Raw genomic sequence first — 16,056 nt, forward strand, 5'->3', positions numbered from 1 at the left:
ATTTTACTTAAAGGAGACATTCCTTTATTTTTAAAAAGAAACAAAACTGCTTTCAAAGGTTTTTCTTTTTTTCTTCAATTTGGCTTGTCTAAAAAAATCTTAAGTACTAAATATTAGATTTTATGGATATTTTGTATGACAGACGAGTGTAAGACCTAATGTTTCTTGGAGAAATATTAACATTAACTGTATCGACTAGTAGAATAAAATTGCGAGTGTTTATTTTTTGTCGGTTCGAGTCCCGGGCGAGGCAAGCGAGTTTTAGAAAATCTTTGAATGCAGTTTTGTATCTTTTTAAAAATAACGGAATGTCTCCTTTAAGTAAAATGAGCCAGCTTAAGGATTTAAGGTAGTTTCCCTCCAGGGCCCGACTTATCCTTCCACACTGTATAGGTTAATCGGATACCCGTGTTTATAAATGATTCTGTGTAGAAACCTAACTTTGCTCTTAATTGGTAAGTACCTATTCACGATAACGAATTCCAGGTATATTGTGTAAATAGGTAATTGATATTGTTGAAGCCAAAAATGCCTCTTCTCTTTAAAGAGTTAGAATCAAATATCTATTACGGAGAATAGATAGTGATGACACTGATGGCTGACTTGAATAGAAAGTGGACAAACATAATATTGTGACACACCTTTGTTACCGGACTGGCTAAAAATAAGGATGTATTCCGATATAGGTACTGTAATATGCAGGCTTAGCCAAGGTGTCATTCGCTATCGCTTCGACAACGAAACGCTTTGTGTCTCTCTATCACTCTTCCATATTAGTGCGACAGTGACAGTTGTGTTTCGATCGCTACGGAGCGTAAGCCGTCTCTCATTGTCATGGCACTTTATCCAACTCGTGAGCCTATATATTTAATCGTCAATAAAATCGTTCTTCATCATCCCGTCAATTAACATTCATCGAGCATTATAAACTTGTTGCAGAATCTATCTGACCCGCCGGTCGGCAGCGTAATTGGCTTCTTCCCACTTTGTATTAAGTAATTAAGCACGGAGCAACTTCGCGGAGTTGAGAAAACCCCGCTAATTGCTCGTTCGAGGATTATTGCGGGAAATTGACGAATAAGAGATTTTTTTTTAATTATGCATCAACATAAAATACCTTCGTTCGTTAACACAGGTAAGTGGTAATTTGTAAACTCTATTATTAAGTAAGAGATAAGGTAAACCAAAAAAACCTGTGCGTAGTAAACAGCACACATTTAGAGATCTACCAAGTTAAGCTGACACCTTAACTTAGTCTATCTCTATTTGTTTTACCTACCTGTTAATAGAGACGGTCCACATGGAGGCAGCATAGCCGTCGCAGTTGCAATCGTCGTCCTCACCCCCGTCGCCGCTCGCCCACACGTAGATGTTGCCCAAACCATTACGACCCTGATCACAATATACAGAACATTTAAAGTGACATACTTACCTAATGTGCGGATATTAGGCTGGTATAGCAAGCCACGGTAAAATGACAGGATTATGGTAGGAAAACGATGATTGATAGAAATGCCAAGTTTTACATCGCCGGAAGATCAGCGCTGACTTTAGGGTTAGCATTATGCTGAGGCGGGACCATTTCGTGGTAAACTATATATATAGGTACTTCACGTTTTAAATATACTTTTTTGTAATACGTTTGTATGAAATTTAGTTTAAATTTGCCAGGAATAAATGAAATTATTCTTATTCTTATGACTGTGACTTTTTAAGTCTTGTGGTTGGCATCAATGTTTTCTTTGAACTTTAAGTTGAAACATTTCATTCGCTACCTATGTAAATAAAAATATCACGCGGAAACTGAACTAGAAACTACGCCTAACTGTGTAAACGGTTAGGCCATGCTGAAACACGCACATTTTTAGAAATATAAATAATTATATATTTTTTATTCGTTTTTTTTAAATAATGGAAATAGCCGTAATATACTAGTTAATTATAAATAAATTTGTTTTTTTTACAGGTAAACCGTTTTATAAAAACAGCTAGGTACAGTCAGCAGCAAAAGTTGCTAGGCGGCCGAGGTGTTCAAAATTACCTTGACACGCTCTTATTCTCTTAACAATAAAGTCGCGTCAAGATCATTTTCAACACCTGGCCCGCTTAGCAACTTCTGCTGCTGACTGTACCTACTCTTTCGATTAGATTTTGTAAAAAGGCTTTTTTATTTAAGTCTCGTCTAATTTTGGGCGATGATTCAAAATGTCGACGCGTAATCAAATTTGCTGAAGCCCACGCAAATCGGAATTTGAGAGAAATTCAATAAGTTAATTTGTGCTATTTCAGAACAGGAAAAAAGTGCTTTCATTAGTGACCCGTGAAATTTAATGTATGTTAATTTTTTATTTAGCGTTGCGTTTTATATTTTGTTAGTAGTAGGTACCAGTAATACCGCCCACAATCTCTCTGCTTTGCCTTAAGATTGACTGGTAGAGAATGCTTTTGGCATGAAGTCCGCCTTTTGTACGATAAGTTTTTCTTTTGTGGAATCATATATATAATGTTATGTAATTCAGATGAAACTATTGTAGTACTTAGTTTGTTATTTATTTATAAGATTGCTGCGCCCTTGCAGGGTCCATATTATGTGTAGGTACCTACCTACCTAATATTATGTAATATGTGTGCAATAAATCCTTTTGATTTTGATTTTGAAAAAAGATTAAATAGGTAAATATATAAATAATTAATCTTATTTAGTAAGTAGACCGAATTTTGCCCGGACCACCGGACTGAACGTGCTGTTTCCTTACGGGCCTAAACTAATTGTTTTTCGTAAATATCACGCCATTTACGCCCACACGTTTACCATTTGAACTATAAGTATAATAATGAAATAGGTACTTATTCTGTGCTATAATGTCTAATTAGGACTATGTACTTGAGCCTACACTTTTTAAACTGGCGGATCGGTACATGTCTAACATGCTACATACACACATATACATTAACCGTTATTCATAAAACTTTACGGGACTGATTTTGTTAAATAATGTTTTATCCCTTTCTTACAAATACATAAGTCAAAATGACAGATAAGGACAAACAATTATTAGCTAATCTGAGGAGAGGTCTGTAGCGTGTTTATGAATAAGGGGGTTAGTTGATATAAGGTGTATTCGGGTATTACCGAATGTCGGATAATTCCGAAAAACAGATGAAAATCACCCTTAATTCCATCATAATAAAAGTCTCTTTTCGGAATTATCCGACAGTTTTCGACATTCGGAATTACCCGAGTAAACTTATAGAGACAAGTTTAATGTAGGTGCGTAAAATTCTGTAGATAATTGAGTAAGGTAACGGGCCCCAAGTTCGTGTTAGTACGTTATTTCGTTAGTTTTGTTTCTGACGCAAATAATAAGGAATTCAAATATTTTTTAATCAAATTATATATATGAAAAAAATCTGTATTATTTAATCTCTTCAATAAAATAATAACCAATATTTTAGTGATTAAACTGAGAGTAATACGACGGTCGAAACTGTCAGACGGCCGCGAACAGCTGTGTTGTATGCGTGCACTTTTTTTAGGCGTAAGGTGCGCGCTCTCACTTGTTAAGCTTATAGGAAGAAAAAGCTAAACCCATTCGAATAAAAGTTTTTGGGAGTGTTTCTGTGGGTTCCTTAGTAATTGATTTGATAAGAAAAAAGATAGAATATATGCATAGAAATACCTTAAAATTGCAATAAATCGACTCACGAAATAGCGGTCATTTTATTTTACGTGTGTCTCCTATTTCGTGCCACTAACGAATCAAGGATTTTCTAGATACATTTTGAGTGCTTGTTTTTAAATATAACAACGAAGATAATTAAAAAAAGAAATTAGAAAACAATTAATGTATTTCATGAAGTTTCGTATGAGCGAAATTCGGTATATGTTTTTTTCACTAGAATTCTCATAAAACGAGTTTGAATGTGACCCGAGTTATGGTTTTTAAGGTATATTCCACGTATATTCTCATATTAACTACTAGCACAATTTTATTTATAAATCAATTTATTTGATTAATTTTTGTGTAGGTATGTTTATATTTAACGTATAAGATAGTTATTTTTTTTTTATTTAAATATTATTTTTAATTTGACCTTACAATTACTCGTAGGTAGGTAAGATCGTTAAATATTTAAAATGATTATCAGCAAAATGTCACCAATTACTCTAAGAAAAATTCCGAAACAGGGGACATGAATTCACGAACTTAGGAGCTAAGCTAAATTTGTATCACGAAATGGGAGCCAAATAAGAAGTACACGAAAAAATTCATATAAAAAAACTAAAACCCTATAGTTTATACATTAAATTATTAACAAAGAACTAATAAAACTTACTCAAAAGCTTTCAAGGTATTTATAAGCTTAGTAATATTTAAAAAAAATATACAAACTCTCAAGAGCCTTAAACTGCCGAAACAGGGGACCTTTACCTTACCTTTATTTCAATTTTATTTTGTACTAAAAATATCGTACGGGTTTAACCCGTTTTGTGTACAAAACCTTAACAAAATATACAACTAAACCTTCCTCAAGAATTACTCTATTAATAGGTAGATGAAAACCGCGTAAAAACCGTTCAGTAGTTTTTGAGTTTATCGCGAACATAAGTACTTATACACAAACAGACAGACGCGTCGGGGCCTTTGTTTTATAAGGTGCAGTGATTTCTGTACTTAAACGACGTATCCATGTGTCAGATCCCTTATCGAGCACAAATGGAATCCTATATAAAACCAGACACTTTGAAAAAAACAGACCGTTTACTGGTCACTGAAGCATTTAAATCCAATCCAATATGCTAGAGCGATATTCCATCAGCCGCATATTGCAATGTCAGCCATCCAAACAGAAGGGATATAAAGAAGAGGGGTATATGAATCCACTCAACGGTGGCAAAAGTTAACCTTGATATGGAGATTGTGGCACATAAATATGTATATATGGAACTTGTCGCTTATATAATGGATAACTAACGAATTCGGATATTAATCGAAAGTATTTTTCGACCCAAGGCGTAACGGATGACGAAAAATTATTACCTAATAACACCCTTAGGTATATACCGAATTATTGTGTTAAAAAAAAACATATCGTCGTTGCGCTTACCAAATCTTATATGTGCGAGATCTTAATCAAATGAATTAACACCTTATGTATTTTGTAGCTAGGTAACTATTTGTCAATCAAAAATCGAACACATATCAGCTTTGAAAAGCGCAACGACGATATATAGGTATGTAATAAACTAAGACATTCTACCTATTCCGGTATGAGAGCACTAGATAATGTTTTACAAAACCAAACCTTTTATGTCATAGGCAAATATACTTACCTACTATTTGATATTCAGTGACGCTTAGAACTTAAGAGTTAATTTTGGGGTACAAAGACTTCGCTAATCATATTTATGGAGTTGTAAAATATTTGGATAACTCAATAAAAAGTCATTTTATAGTAGGTACCTACATCAAATTGCCTTATAAAATATTTAGATACAATTAAAGCTACGAAATTCCCCAGCTTACCTACCTGAATACATTAATTTAGTCATGGGCCAACAACTTAGTCCAAAGAAATTAAGTCGAGGTATTATTTAACCGCTTTATAAACATTTTCTCGGCTTGTGAGATTATTATACAGCGGTCTCATTACGATGCTAAGACGAGCGTTGGTGACTTGATCGCTCAGGAAAACTAGTTTAAAAACGTTGTCCAATTACGCAACAGACGTCACGAATCTTGAGATCAGGATACATTGGTTAACCCGAGAATCCAACTGGCCCGCGCACTCGCGTAAATTAGAATACTTCGACAGTCGGTTCGTCACGGCTCGTTTCTTCAGCAAAATCCCGGTCGTTACCTCTCATCTGAAACGAGGATTTGCTACAAAGCTCTTGAATATCTAAGTGCTGTGTAGCTCTTTTTAAATTGTTATTTTTTAGATTACATTTTGCTGTATATTTTTGCACTTGGCTACATCATCTACCTATCACTATTTATCTCACACATAAGTAAAGGATTAATACTATCAATAAATATAACTACCTATGTAAGGGTCAAAATATTTTTCGTTAGATCTTGTCAACGATATAGGTAAGTACCTATACATTAACGACTGAATGGCTGAAGCTATCCGTGGAAGATACTTTAGTGGATAATTTTAATGATTCTTTTAGCACGTATAGGTACAGTCGACGTCAAAAACATGTTTACCCTTTTGCACCTTACTCCTTTGTAATGAGGCAAAAAGTGTAAACATGACGTCGACTGTACTTAGAATACCTTAGATGCGTATTTTCTAAGCGCTAGTAAATCCTTGGGATTTAAGTACTTGCAGAATACGTTGGAATTACAATTTATCGCCTACTTTTCTTTATTGTACTGTAATAAATTTAAGCAGCTTCGATTTATAACCCTTCCAGACCATCAGGCACTTGCGCGTAAATCTCTAAGACCTTTTTCGCACACAGGGAAAAAACAAAAGGAATGTTTTATTGAGGCTATAAGCGCTGAAGTGCTAGAAGCCTGGAACGGAAGTCTGAAAGAGGTTTAGTATTTTCTTGAGTAAAGTAAGAATGTACAGTACAGTAAGAAGTGGTAACCGCCGTGCAAAGAACAATATCTACTTCGTTCTAATTTAATTCAAAATAGTTTTAAAATCCAACAAAAAATTTAAATTTTCAATAAGTTTACATACAAGCTGTAGGTACATATAATATTGTAGGTTTCGTGTTCAGCCTTAAAAAAAGCAAAGAAAAAGTCTAAAGTGGTAAAGTGGATACTTCGTGTATACCTACATATACGGGTACGCTAAACGGCAAGGCAGGAAATGATGGCGTCAGTCGTGGAAATGGAGTTCGAGCCAAACCAAGATAGAAAATGAACGTTTGACAATCTGACAGACGTAAAATACATATTATACCTTCTGATTTCATGTCAATACCGTATACAGGTAACTATAGGCCTATAACTACAACTATGGTCCAATTTTAATGTTGATTATTGACAAGCCGTGTGATGAGTTTTCTTTATCATATTTTTTTTAAATTGTAACCTAATTTTAGGTAAAAATATTATGGAAATATCGCTATTAAACTAATGCGCTAACGTGGAGTCATGGGACAGGCTTAGCCTAGTATGATCCACTATATCGATGTAAATGTAACTGACTGATTTAAAAATACATTTTAAATTTAGGTACTTAACTACATGAACTTAAATTTTTACCATAGTTGTAAGTTCTGGACTAAAGTTACCTGAGTTTACGGTATTTTAAAGTACAAATTCAAAGAAATTGCCAAAAAAAATTGTTGTTCAAAGAAATTAACACTATAACCTAATTTAACCTATACCCCAACTTAATATTATTTTTCGTCTAAAATAGTCTAAATCAAAACGTCTGCCAAAATCTAGTGTTACACCACATTAACTTTACATTTTGGGTGGTCGGAAATTATCAAAATTAATGACTAAAATTAAATTCAAAGGCTGTGAACAGATATCATTTTGTACTTCAATGTCGTTAGCAAGCTTGTGTAAGAGCCCATGACGGGTATTATGTATAAATAATTTTAATGATTAATGGATATGTGGCATGCAGCTGGTATTTATGGAAAATAGTTTCAAATTATCTTAGAACAATCTTACAAAGTATTACGACAGCTTAAGAGAGTATAATAATATTAGTTTACAAAATGAAGTTTGTTAATTTTAGTTCAGCTACTAAGTTCTTAAGCTGTTGTTTCTAAAGTGACAAGACAGGGCAGACCACGACATTTTACTTCGCAAAGTACCTACTTGTCTTGCAGAGATTAAACAACTAAAGTTTTGAGATAATATAAGAATTACCAAGATACATATATGTATACATATGTAAAGTTTATTTGTAAGTTATGTAACTCCTTAAACTGAAGAATAAATGTGACGTCCCACGGTCAAAGGTACCTTATGGCGGGTATGGAGTTATGCATACCCCAGTAATCTACAATAAATAAGCTATCGATAACACAAAAGATCAACCTTCTAGGTTGCATAGTTACAGAGATATGATTTTTTGAAAATAATGTTGTGAAATGAGCAACTTTACGATAGAGAAGTTTTAAGTTTAGCCGCCTAAAAAACTATGTTCCTGAAGTAAGTTACATAGTTGACTACAAATAATAATGCCTTATATATCTGAGATTAAAAAAATATTGCGACTTGTTCTGTAATGCAAATAGAAACTTTTGATATCGACTGATTTATGTGTATACTAACCAATCTCTTGAAAATAAAGTTTTATTTCATTTTCACGATTGATTGCAATGAGCTCTCAAGATTTAAATTTTATCTATTAGAAAACGACACTAACAGACAGTTTAAGCAAAAAACAATACCGATTTAGAGGTGAAAATGTATTTTCTGACTTTTTCATATAAAATCACAAAATTGAATATTTTTACTTTTAATGTGACACACAATCAATTATTCTGAGCACATATGAAAGAAATCCTGTCATTCAAATGAAATAAATCCTAAAACCCCAACTAAATACTATATTTAACCCCTTATGCCACTTTAAACTTACATAACAATAACAGTATTTGCTCCATACATTTACGAAAAGGTACCTTATGGAAATAAATCTAATAATACATCACTACAAAATATCAATCATATTATAGTTTATCTTTTATGAATAGAAAATATTATTTTACATTAAACTGCCCCCAATTTAATTAGTTCTTCGTCATAATAATCTTAAAAAAGACCAATAATTTGTATGTAATGAAAAGGTACCTTGTGGTCAAGTTACATGATGAGGCATGATGATGATGGAACAGTTAGGATAAACTAATAATATTTTGGGGTTAAGATGGTATAAATCGTCTATTTCTTATCAATAATATATTTCGGTTGCTATTGAAGATAAGCGGCATTGAGGTTCAATGACCTCAGATATTCCATAAGGTAATGCGTCGGGTATTGGCATTTTTCAGCAAACCAATGGCTGATTTACTGCATGCGACCAAACCAAATGAAGATTATTCTAGTTAAGAAAGACTTGACGAGAGTAACTTTGGTATAATAGCAGTCTACTTGGATTTGTGATGTCGGTCTATGTACGGTTATAATATTTGCGAGGCGCCCCAACCAAAACTGAAATTATCAAATTAGTTTTGCAGAATGCTAATACAGTTCTCTACCAAACTTCTTTTCCCGTATTGACTAGTTTTTTTGGGAATTTTCAATCTTTTTTCCATAAGGTACCTTTTCTACTAAACTCTGAGACGACATTACTAGGCTTATAACTAACTTATAACAAAAATAAAAACAGGTAAACAAACGTTAGGCATTAAGGTTTCAGATCACACAATAAAAAAAAATTGAGCATTTTTTCACCTCTTTACAAAACATTTAATATCTCCGAAACTAGAAACCCTCATAAGGTACCTTTTCCCGTGGAACGTCACAAATATTGTTACTTAATAAAATTTGTATTATAATCATAAAAATAATATTTATATATGAAATCACAGATATTTTTAGCATATTTACGCAATTGAATAGACTTTTCTAGTGCAAATTACCTTAAAAATACTTAGCAATGGTCACCTGCGGGCTCAGCACGGTTCCATTTTTATCGACTATCACTATGCGCGTCCCTTTCGCACTTACATACTTGTTAGAACGTGACAGGCATGGTGACAAGGGATAAAAACGCGACCGTGCTAAGCCGCCTGGACAATAAGATAATATCAAATACCTAATTGTAAGAAAAAGGTCACTGATTCTATATTTATGTGAAACAAAAGAAAGCTACCTGCAAAAACTTTTTCTAGAGTTCCGTTCTCAACAAAAGAAACCTAAACGGCTGGGAAAATAAGTGGTTTGCAGGAAGAATCCATTAGGCTTAGAAAAATATCGGATTACCGTTCGATTCCCTTACCTAAGCCCCGGACTCACCCCCAGCTGGCACCCCTTGGTCGTAGTTCACCCCTCATTGTGAACTAAAGTCTTCAGGTAAAGAGTAATGTTTTTTGAAAGGTATAAATGTAGGTGGCTTCAACTTTATCTGTTTATAGAATAGGGGAATTTCGTCTATTAAAATTAAATTGAAAGTACCTATGATATTCATAATAGTTTTTACCGTAAGTAACACGAATTTAATACTATTTTGTTTAATTTATTTATTATAGTCTATTAAAGTATTTATTTTTTATTTCATTTTTTTTATTTTCTTTACGTACTGCGAAATTATTTTAAGAAAATAAAAATACCAGGGGGGCGATTTTTGAATTTCGATCGCTCGATTAGGTCATTCGAAAATCGGTGGAAAACGGCGAAATGCTAATTTTTGAAATACGAGAGAAAGAAATTTGGAATCGAGTGGTATTGACCACTCGTTTTCAAGTCTATTAGTAGAATTTAAATGCCTAGTAGTGGAGATATTATTGGACGAAATACACGAAATCTAGCGTTCGAAATTCAAAAATCGGCCCCCAGTTGGTAATCGAAGCTACTCGTATATGAATATTTATAAATATATTTTAAAAAAACCTCTAGAATAGCCTATTTTAGAAAAAAATATCAACATCAGTATTTTTAGTGAGCTAGTTAGCTACTAGCTATAGTTCGTTTTTTTAGCATTAGAAAAAGACTACGCGATCTTGAAATGTCTTTTAATTGAAAAAGGCTTTTTTTAAAGCAGTAACGATTACTTATGAAAACAAAAGAATGTAAATAATCGCATATGATTCATAATTGTTACATTTTTGCCGTGACTTATTTTTCAAAAGTGTTTTTCAATAAAAAGACACATCTAGATTGTTTACCTTCTTTCTAACGCTAAAAACGAACTTAGTTCATTAATCTCTTTTATAATCCAGAACCATAACATGAATGTGTTTGTGTACAAGCCTTTCACATTTACCGCCCACCGAACTAATCGCACATTATCTTTTATCTCTCCTCGAGGAAGTACCTAATGAATAGGTTATTGATTGATCAATTATTTTTATGATATCGCCCACTGTGCTTTAACTAAAACCACACCATGTTGACCTTTGTTCTATTTTTATAAAACACATCTGATATCTGTTTGTTATATAATCCAAGAAACTTATGAAATAAAACTTCTTCAAACTTTTATTACGTATAAAGTTACGAATAAATGAAAACTTTCTGGTACTAAGGATCTCTAAACTAGCTCAGACATGATGAAACTACAAGTTCCCTGAGCCCAATTCAGATGTATCAATTTGTTATGGTATTGATACGATCTTAACGTTCGTCTTGGTGATTGGCGTACATTTTAAGCACTACTTTCACTGCATTTCGCATCTCTTTTGTTCTTCTCAGTCGGATACTCTTGTTAGAGCAGTCGTGGTCATTGAGGTCGCTGTACGGCCTTTTTCGTTGTTTCCCGCTATGCTTCTTTATTTATTGCATTCCGCACGCACAGATTTAAAGGTGACCCGGTAAGCGCTTTAACTTGGTCGGACCGTCGCATTTCCCGTAGCGTGGCTCACTCCGCGATTTCGTTGCGTCGCAACAAGTAGCTACAAGTACATCCGTCCCACACTAATTTTGGTGGCTAACCATAAGCAGCGCGTGGCGCTTGCGCCACGCAGCGGTCATATCTGTCCTAATCGTAACAGACGCGTTTTGTTAGAGAGTGAATCTTCTGTACCTAGTACTATTATTTATTCTGTGGCGTGAGCAATCTTCAAGAACGTATCAAACCAAAGCAAGAACATAAATTGTTAGATCTGAATCCTCTCCTACTAACTCCTCCTCCGGACTCCTTGGTAACAACGGAACTCCAAAAACAACCATGAGACAAAAATAAATCTCTTTACTTTATTTTCTGACGTTATTACTGGCAATGGCGTTATTCAAGAGTACGAATCTCAATAGGAGCAAGTTACGCATCCTATTTAATTAATCAAAAGCCTAATTGCGTTAACTGCTTAATTAGATCCTGAATTAACGTGGCTCAGGCGGCGGATGCCTACTGTGCAACACATGGCAGTGATTCGTTTATTAACGTTCATCAATAGAAATAAATTAGTATGTTCGTAAATAAAATACGATTGTTGCATTTGAAAACCATATTTAAAATAACCTTCGTCTGGCAAATTCCGGCAGCGGGAATGTGCCGGAATAATTAACGGAAAATTAAAATTCCAACAACTCAAAATTATAATAATTATAATCCTATAGGATGTCAGCTGAAGGATTAATTGGCAAAGCCTTTGTAAGCCACGGATGGGTTATATTAGTAATTTGACTGTTTAACATTTGTCAGTACTTATTAACATTTGGTCCTTTGTAATTATTTTACATTCATGCCACAGCGCGCGGTTTTATCACGTTTTGTACTTTTTTTCCCACGTAGCGAATAGAGGCAAAGCCATTTTCTTTTATTACGAACTCTATGATATATTATGTACTAGGTACTACATTAAAGTGATTCCTTTAGTGTAGGTCTGTACGTAGTATGCCATAGAGGTTGTGTGGGAGATGTTAAATATTCAGCAAATTTGAAATCTACGCCCAACAGGCTCCATTAACGAAAATTAACTATAAATTACATCATCTACATAATTAGGTGAAGCGAATTTTATGGCAAATGCCTGAAAGTTTTCTGAAGAAACTTGAATACCTACGTGAAGTTCCGTAAATTTTTAATTAATGATTACCTACATCAAATTGCTGGCGTTCGGTTAAAGACGAGTCCTTAATATTCAACCTAAATACCCATTAAAATACTGCAAGAAACACCGCATGAAGATAGCATGTTCACAAGCTCGAACATATTTTAAATGCAAATTTCACCCAGCGTGCGACGTGTGAGAATTTTAACCATTTTACCTTCAGAAGATGCTGAAGTGATTTAAGAAAAACATGAATAATTACATGAGGCGAAGCCTTCAGAGTATTACTTTCCGTATACTTTGTGTCGAACTTAGAAGAGTGGGCGTCTCTGAACAAACAAGACCGTATTACGAGTAGTTTGTTCAATAACGTGAGCACTCAATTTCTCAATTTTATACATCGACTTAAGTGTCTTGTTTCAGTTTATTTTCACTTTACTCAAGTGTTTCTTCTGCAAACTAAACAGAGCTAACAGGGCTAAATTATATAAAACATACTCTAGTTGCTAAGAGCAAGAAGAAATATAGCATAGATTGGACCTGGGGAGTCGGCCGTTTCCCCTCCTTTTTGGGGGTTAGGCACTGTACGATCTCGTGGCTACCGGGCCAAATCAGCTTTATTTGACCTTAGGAACAATCGTGACAAGCGGCATCGCCTGAGACAAAAGTGCATACTACTTAGTCTATAGTTAGGAAAAATTATAAATTTTTAAAGGCCTTATCTCGGAAACTATTAGATCTATAGAGACAATTCTAGTCTCGTATTTTTTTATCGCCCGGTACGCGACTCGCTGGATTCAAGCTTACCTCATTGACTCCCCTGACGATGGCTCTCATAGTGGCGTTCCTCGGGCCGTCGACGGTGCGTCCGTCATCCGTGGGACCCCAAGACGCGCTGTAGATGTGGATCTTGTGGGGCTCGTGCCCCATCGAGTTGGCCTCTATGAGGTCCGTCATGTAAGGCTGGTCGAGCATCCGGATTCCTGTCGAAAAAAAATAACGTAAGGACTAAAGTTAAAAAAATAGATGGTATATATAATAATAAATATATATATAAGAATGGAATGGGACTGTAAATACTTAGGTCATACTGAAAATTCTTGGACTGGCCACTTAGAAAAAATAAGTCTTCTCATATATCAGAATCCAGAAACTTTCAGTATGGTATTAGAAATTTTCACGTATAAACATATTGATTGAGCGGGTATGAGGCTACCAACTCGTACATATCGAAACGCAACTCTGTAGTTACGGCATTTCTCGTTTGAACGCCATTTTCTTTTTTAAACAAGTTTTGTATTGTCTTTTTCAGGAGATTAGATTTTATTAAACTAATTTTGAAAGCATATTCTTCATAACTAGAAGAAAATGTTCCTAACTAATATTGATTAAGGCTGTTGTCCTGTATAGAAACCGTCAACCATTGCAAAACGTGTAACCACCTCACAATTTCAATCCCCAATCCACATAAAGCAATTTGCCGGGTCGTCTCAATCGTTGCAAATAGCTATGTGTGGCCAAATAGCTGTGTGCGGCCACACACAGTGTAGCATCGCCTCAGATTGCACACAGCGCGCGCCGCAAAGCCTTCGATCACACTCAAATTACCAATTCAATTTCCTGGGAACACGCCGCTGACATTTGCCAGGCGACAAACGCCTGAGCCGATATAATGCAGCCTTTGTATTAGGTACCTTAACCTGGCAACAGCGCGCGTGAAAAGCGCTCGTGCGTACTGACCTAATTCGCATCATGACTTCTTTTTTCATGGTACTTATTTACTGAGAGCAAGAGCTTTTTTCTGAGAAAAAATTCGCGTCAAAAATTTGGTGACAGAGGTCAGCGATAATATTTTCTCTCTTATTGACAAGCAATTTACATTTCGAAGTCACCTACCTGTGAGAGTAAATATCGTCGGGTGACAAGCAAAAGTCACTAAGTACTATCAAAAAATTAAAGTAACAATGCACTTACACTTTTATTGCACTTGTAACACGGTTTATTGTCCAATAATTTCAATGGTGTTAGTTAGTGACTTTTGCTTGTAACCCGACGATATTCGATAACTAGGAGCCCCCTCATTCGCTGCCTAAGCTACGAACTACGAAGTTACTTAGCCCTGGTGTAAAATCAGCCTTACGGCTCGATTCGGAAAATGAATTAGATTTCTACTAGACTTCAACAAGTTACGATACGGATAATTTAAAGATTTGTAAGATAGATATGTCATATTTGACGTTTCCGCGATTCTGGAGGTCCTCTTGAACAAATTCGACAAGTTAAGTTAAAGATCGGTTAAGTTAGAGTCACATCTAGTCGATATCTAATGTAGATCTAGTTGATCTCTAAATCGTCTCAAGATCTTGTGATTATCTCGAAATCCGAATAGGCCTGTTATTGTGTTTCAAGTGTTCCACTCGCTCGCTCTCGGTAAACGATTGGATTAACACTCCAGAGTAAAAGGTCGCGCGAGAAAGATGTATTAGGAGATGAGAATGTGTCAAAACATTATGGAGTATTTTGCCTTTATTATTCCTACTTTGCCTTAATCTTCCAGCCTTTTTGGGATTTCTACGGACAGTTGATATTATGTTCCGTTCGGAACTTGATAAGATAAAGATAGTTTATTTTCCAAGTAGGCATGTTACACTGCGCTTATGAACGTCAAAGCTACTAAGTATCTTTCATCGTTTTTACTTTGGTAAAATCTGTAAGTACAGTTTTTTAAGTCTTGGAAAGACGCGCTTTCATCGGGGCGTTATGGAAAACTAATATTAACTAGGGAAAACGTGTTTTCACTTGGGTTTTTACGGTACCATATGTACATATACACTAAACTACATCCTAAAGAGTAATATTTTTCTAACTATAGCCGTAAATACCTTCAATATTTTCTAGGTCTAGTTTCATGGCTTTAAGCGAAAAGCTATTTTGGATGGCTCCGGTACATACAGCGATTAATGTTTCTTAATTTTGTTCAGTAGTAGTAAATCGTAACTTCTCACGAACTGAAATCTCTATAAATTTATTAGCTGCCACGTTCACCAAGCTAACCGCACCGTATCCACGGGTAAATTAAAATCATCCTTTAATTAATGTTCCGTGAACCAAGTTCGCTACGGAACACTAACTTCGGCCGGCAACAGGTACCCTCTGACATTTTGGATAACTGAACAAACAGCCTGAATGGAACCTTATCAGCGGTTATCGCGTTCAATCGAGCCCATCTATCTAAATCAACGCGACACCTCTATTGTATTATTTATTTCCTGTCGCCACCTAAATGTCATATCAGACAATATGATATGAAACACAAAGCATTTTGAAGCAATATGAAATGAAAAACAAGCGCAACATACTGTATGAATGGTGTAATGTACTGTAAACTCAAGATGCACTAATCTAAAGTCAAATGA

The 16,056-nt window shown here is 34.9% G+C and overlaps 1 protein-coding gene across 1 annotated transcript in view; it reads right to left on the reverse strand.

Annotated features, from left to right (window-relative positions):
• The window catches only part of LOC134799097 (neuroendocrine convertase 2), a 110,159-nt gene that overhangs the window by 3,482 nt on the left and 90,621 nt on the right, over nucleotides 1-16,056 (reverse strand). The window contains exons 7-8 of the mRNA XM_063771488.1: nucleotides 13,448-13,623; nucleotides 1,280-1,392 (exon numbers count right to left, since the gene is read on the reverse strand). Coding sequence (XP_063627558.1) covers nucleotides 1,280-1,392; nucleotides 13,448-13,623 — 289 coding nt within the window. The remainder of the gene's footprint in view (nucleotides 1-1,279; nucleotides 1,393-13,447; nucleotides 13,624-16,056) is intronic.

This window comes from Cydia splendana, chromosome 18, assembly GCF_910591565.1.
Source record: "Cydia splendana chromosome 18, ilCydSple1.2, whole genome shotgun sequence".
Classification (NCBI taxonomy): domain Eukaryota; kingdom Metazoa; phylum Arthropoda; class Insecta; order Lepidoptera; family Tortricidae; genus Cydia; species Cydia splendana.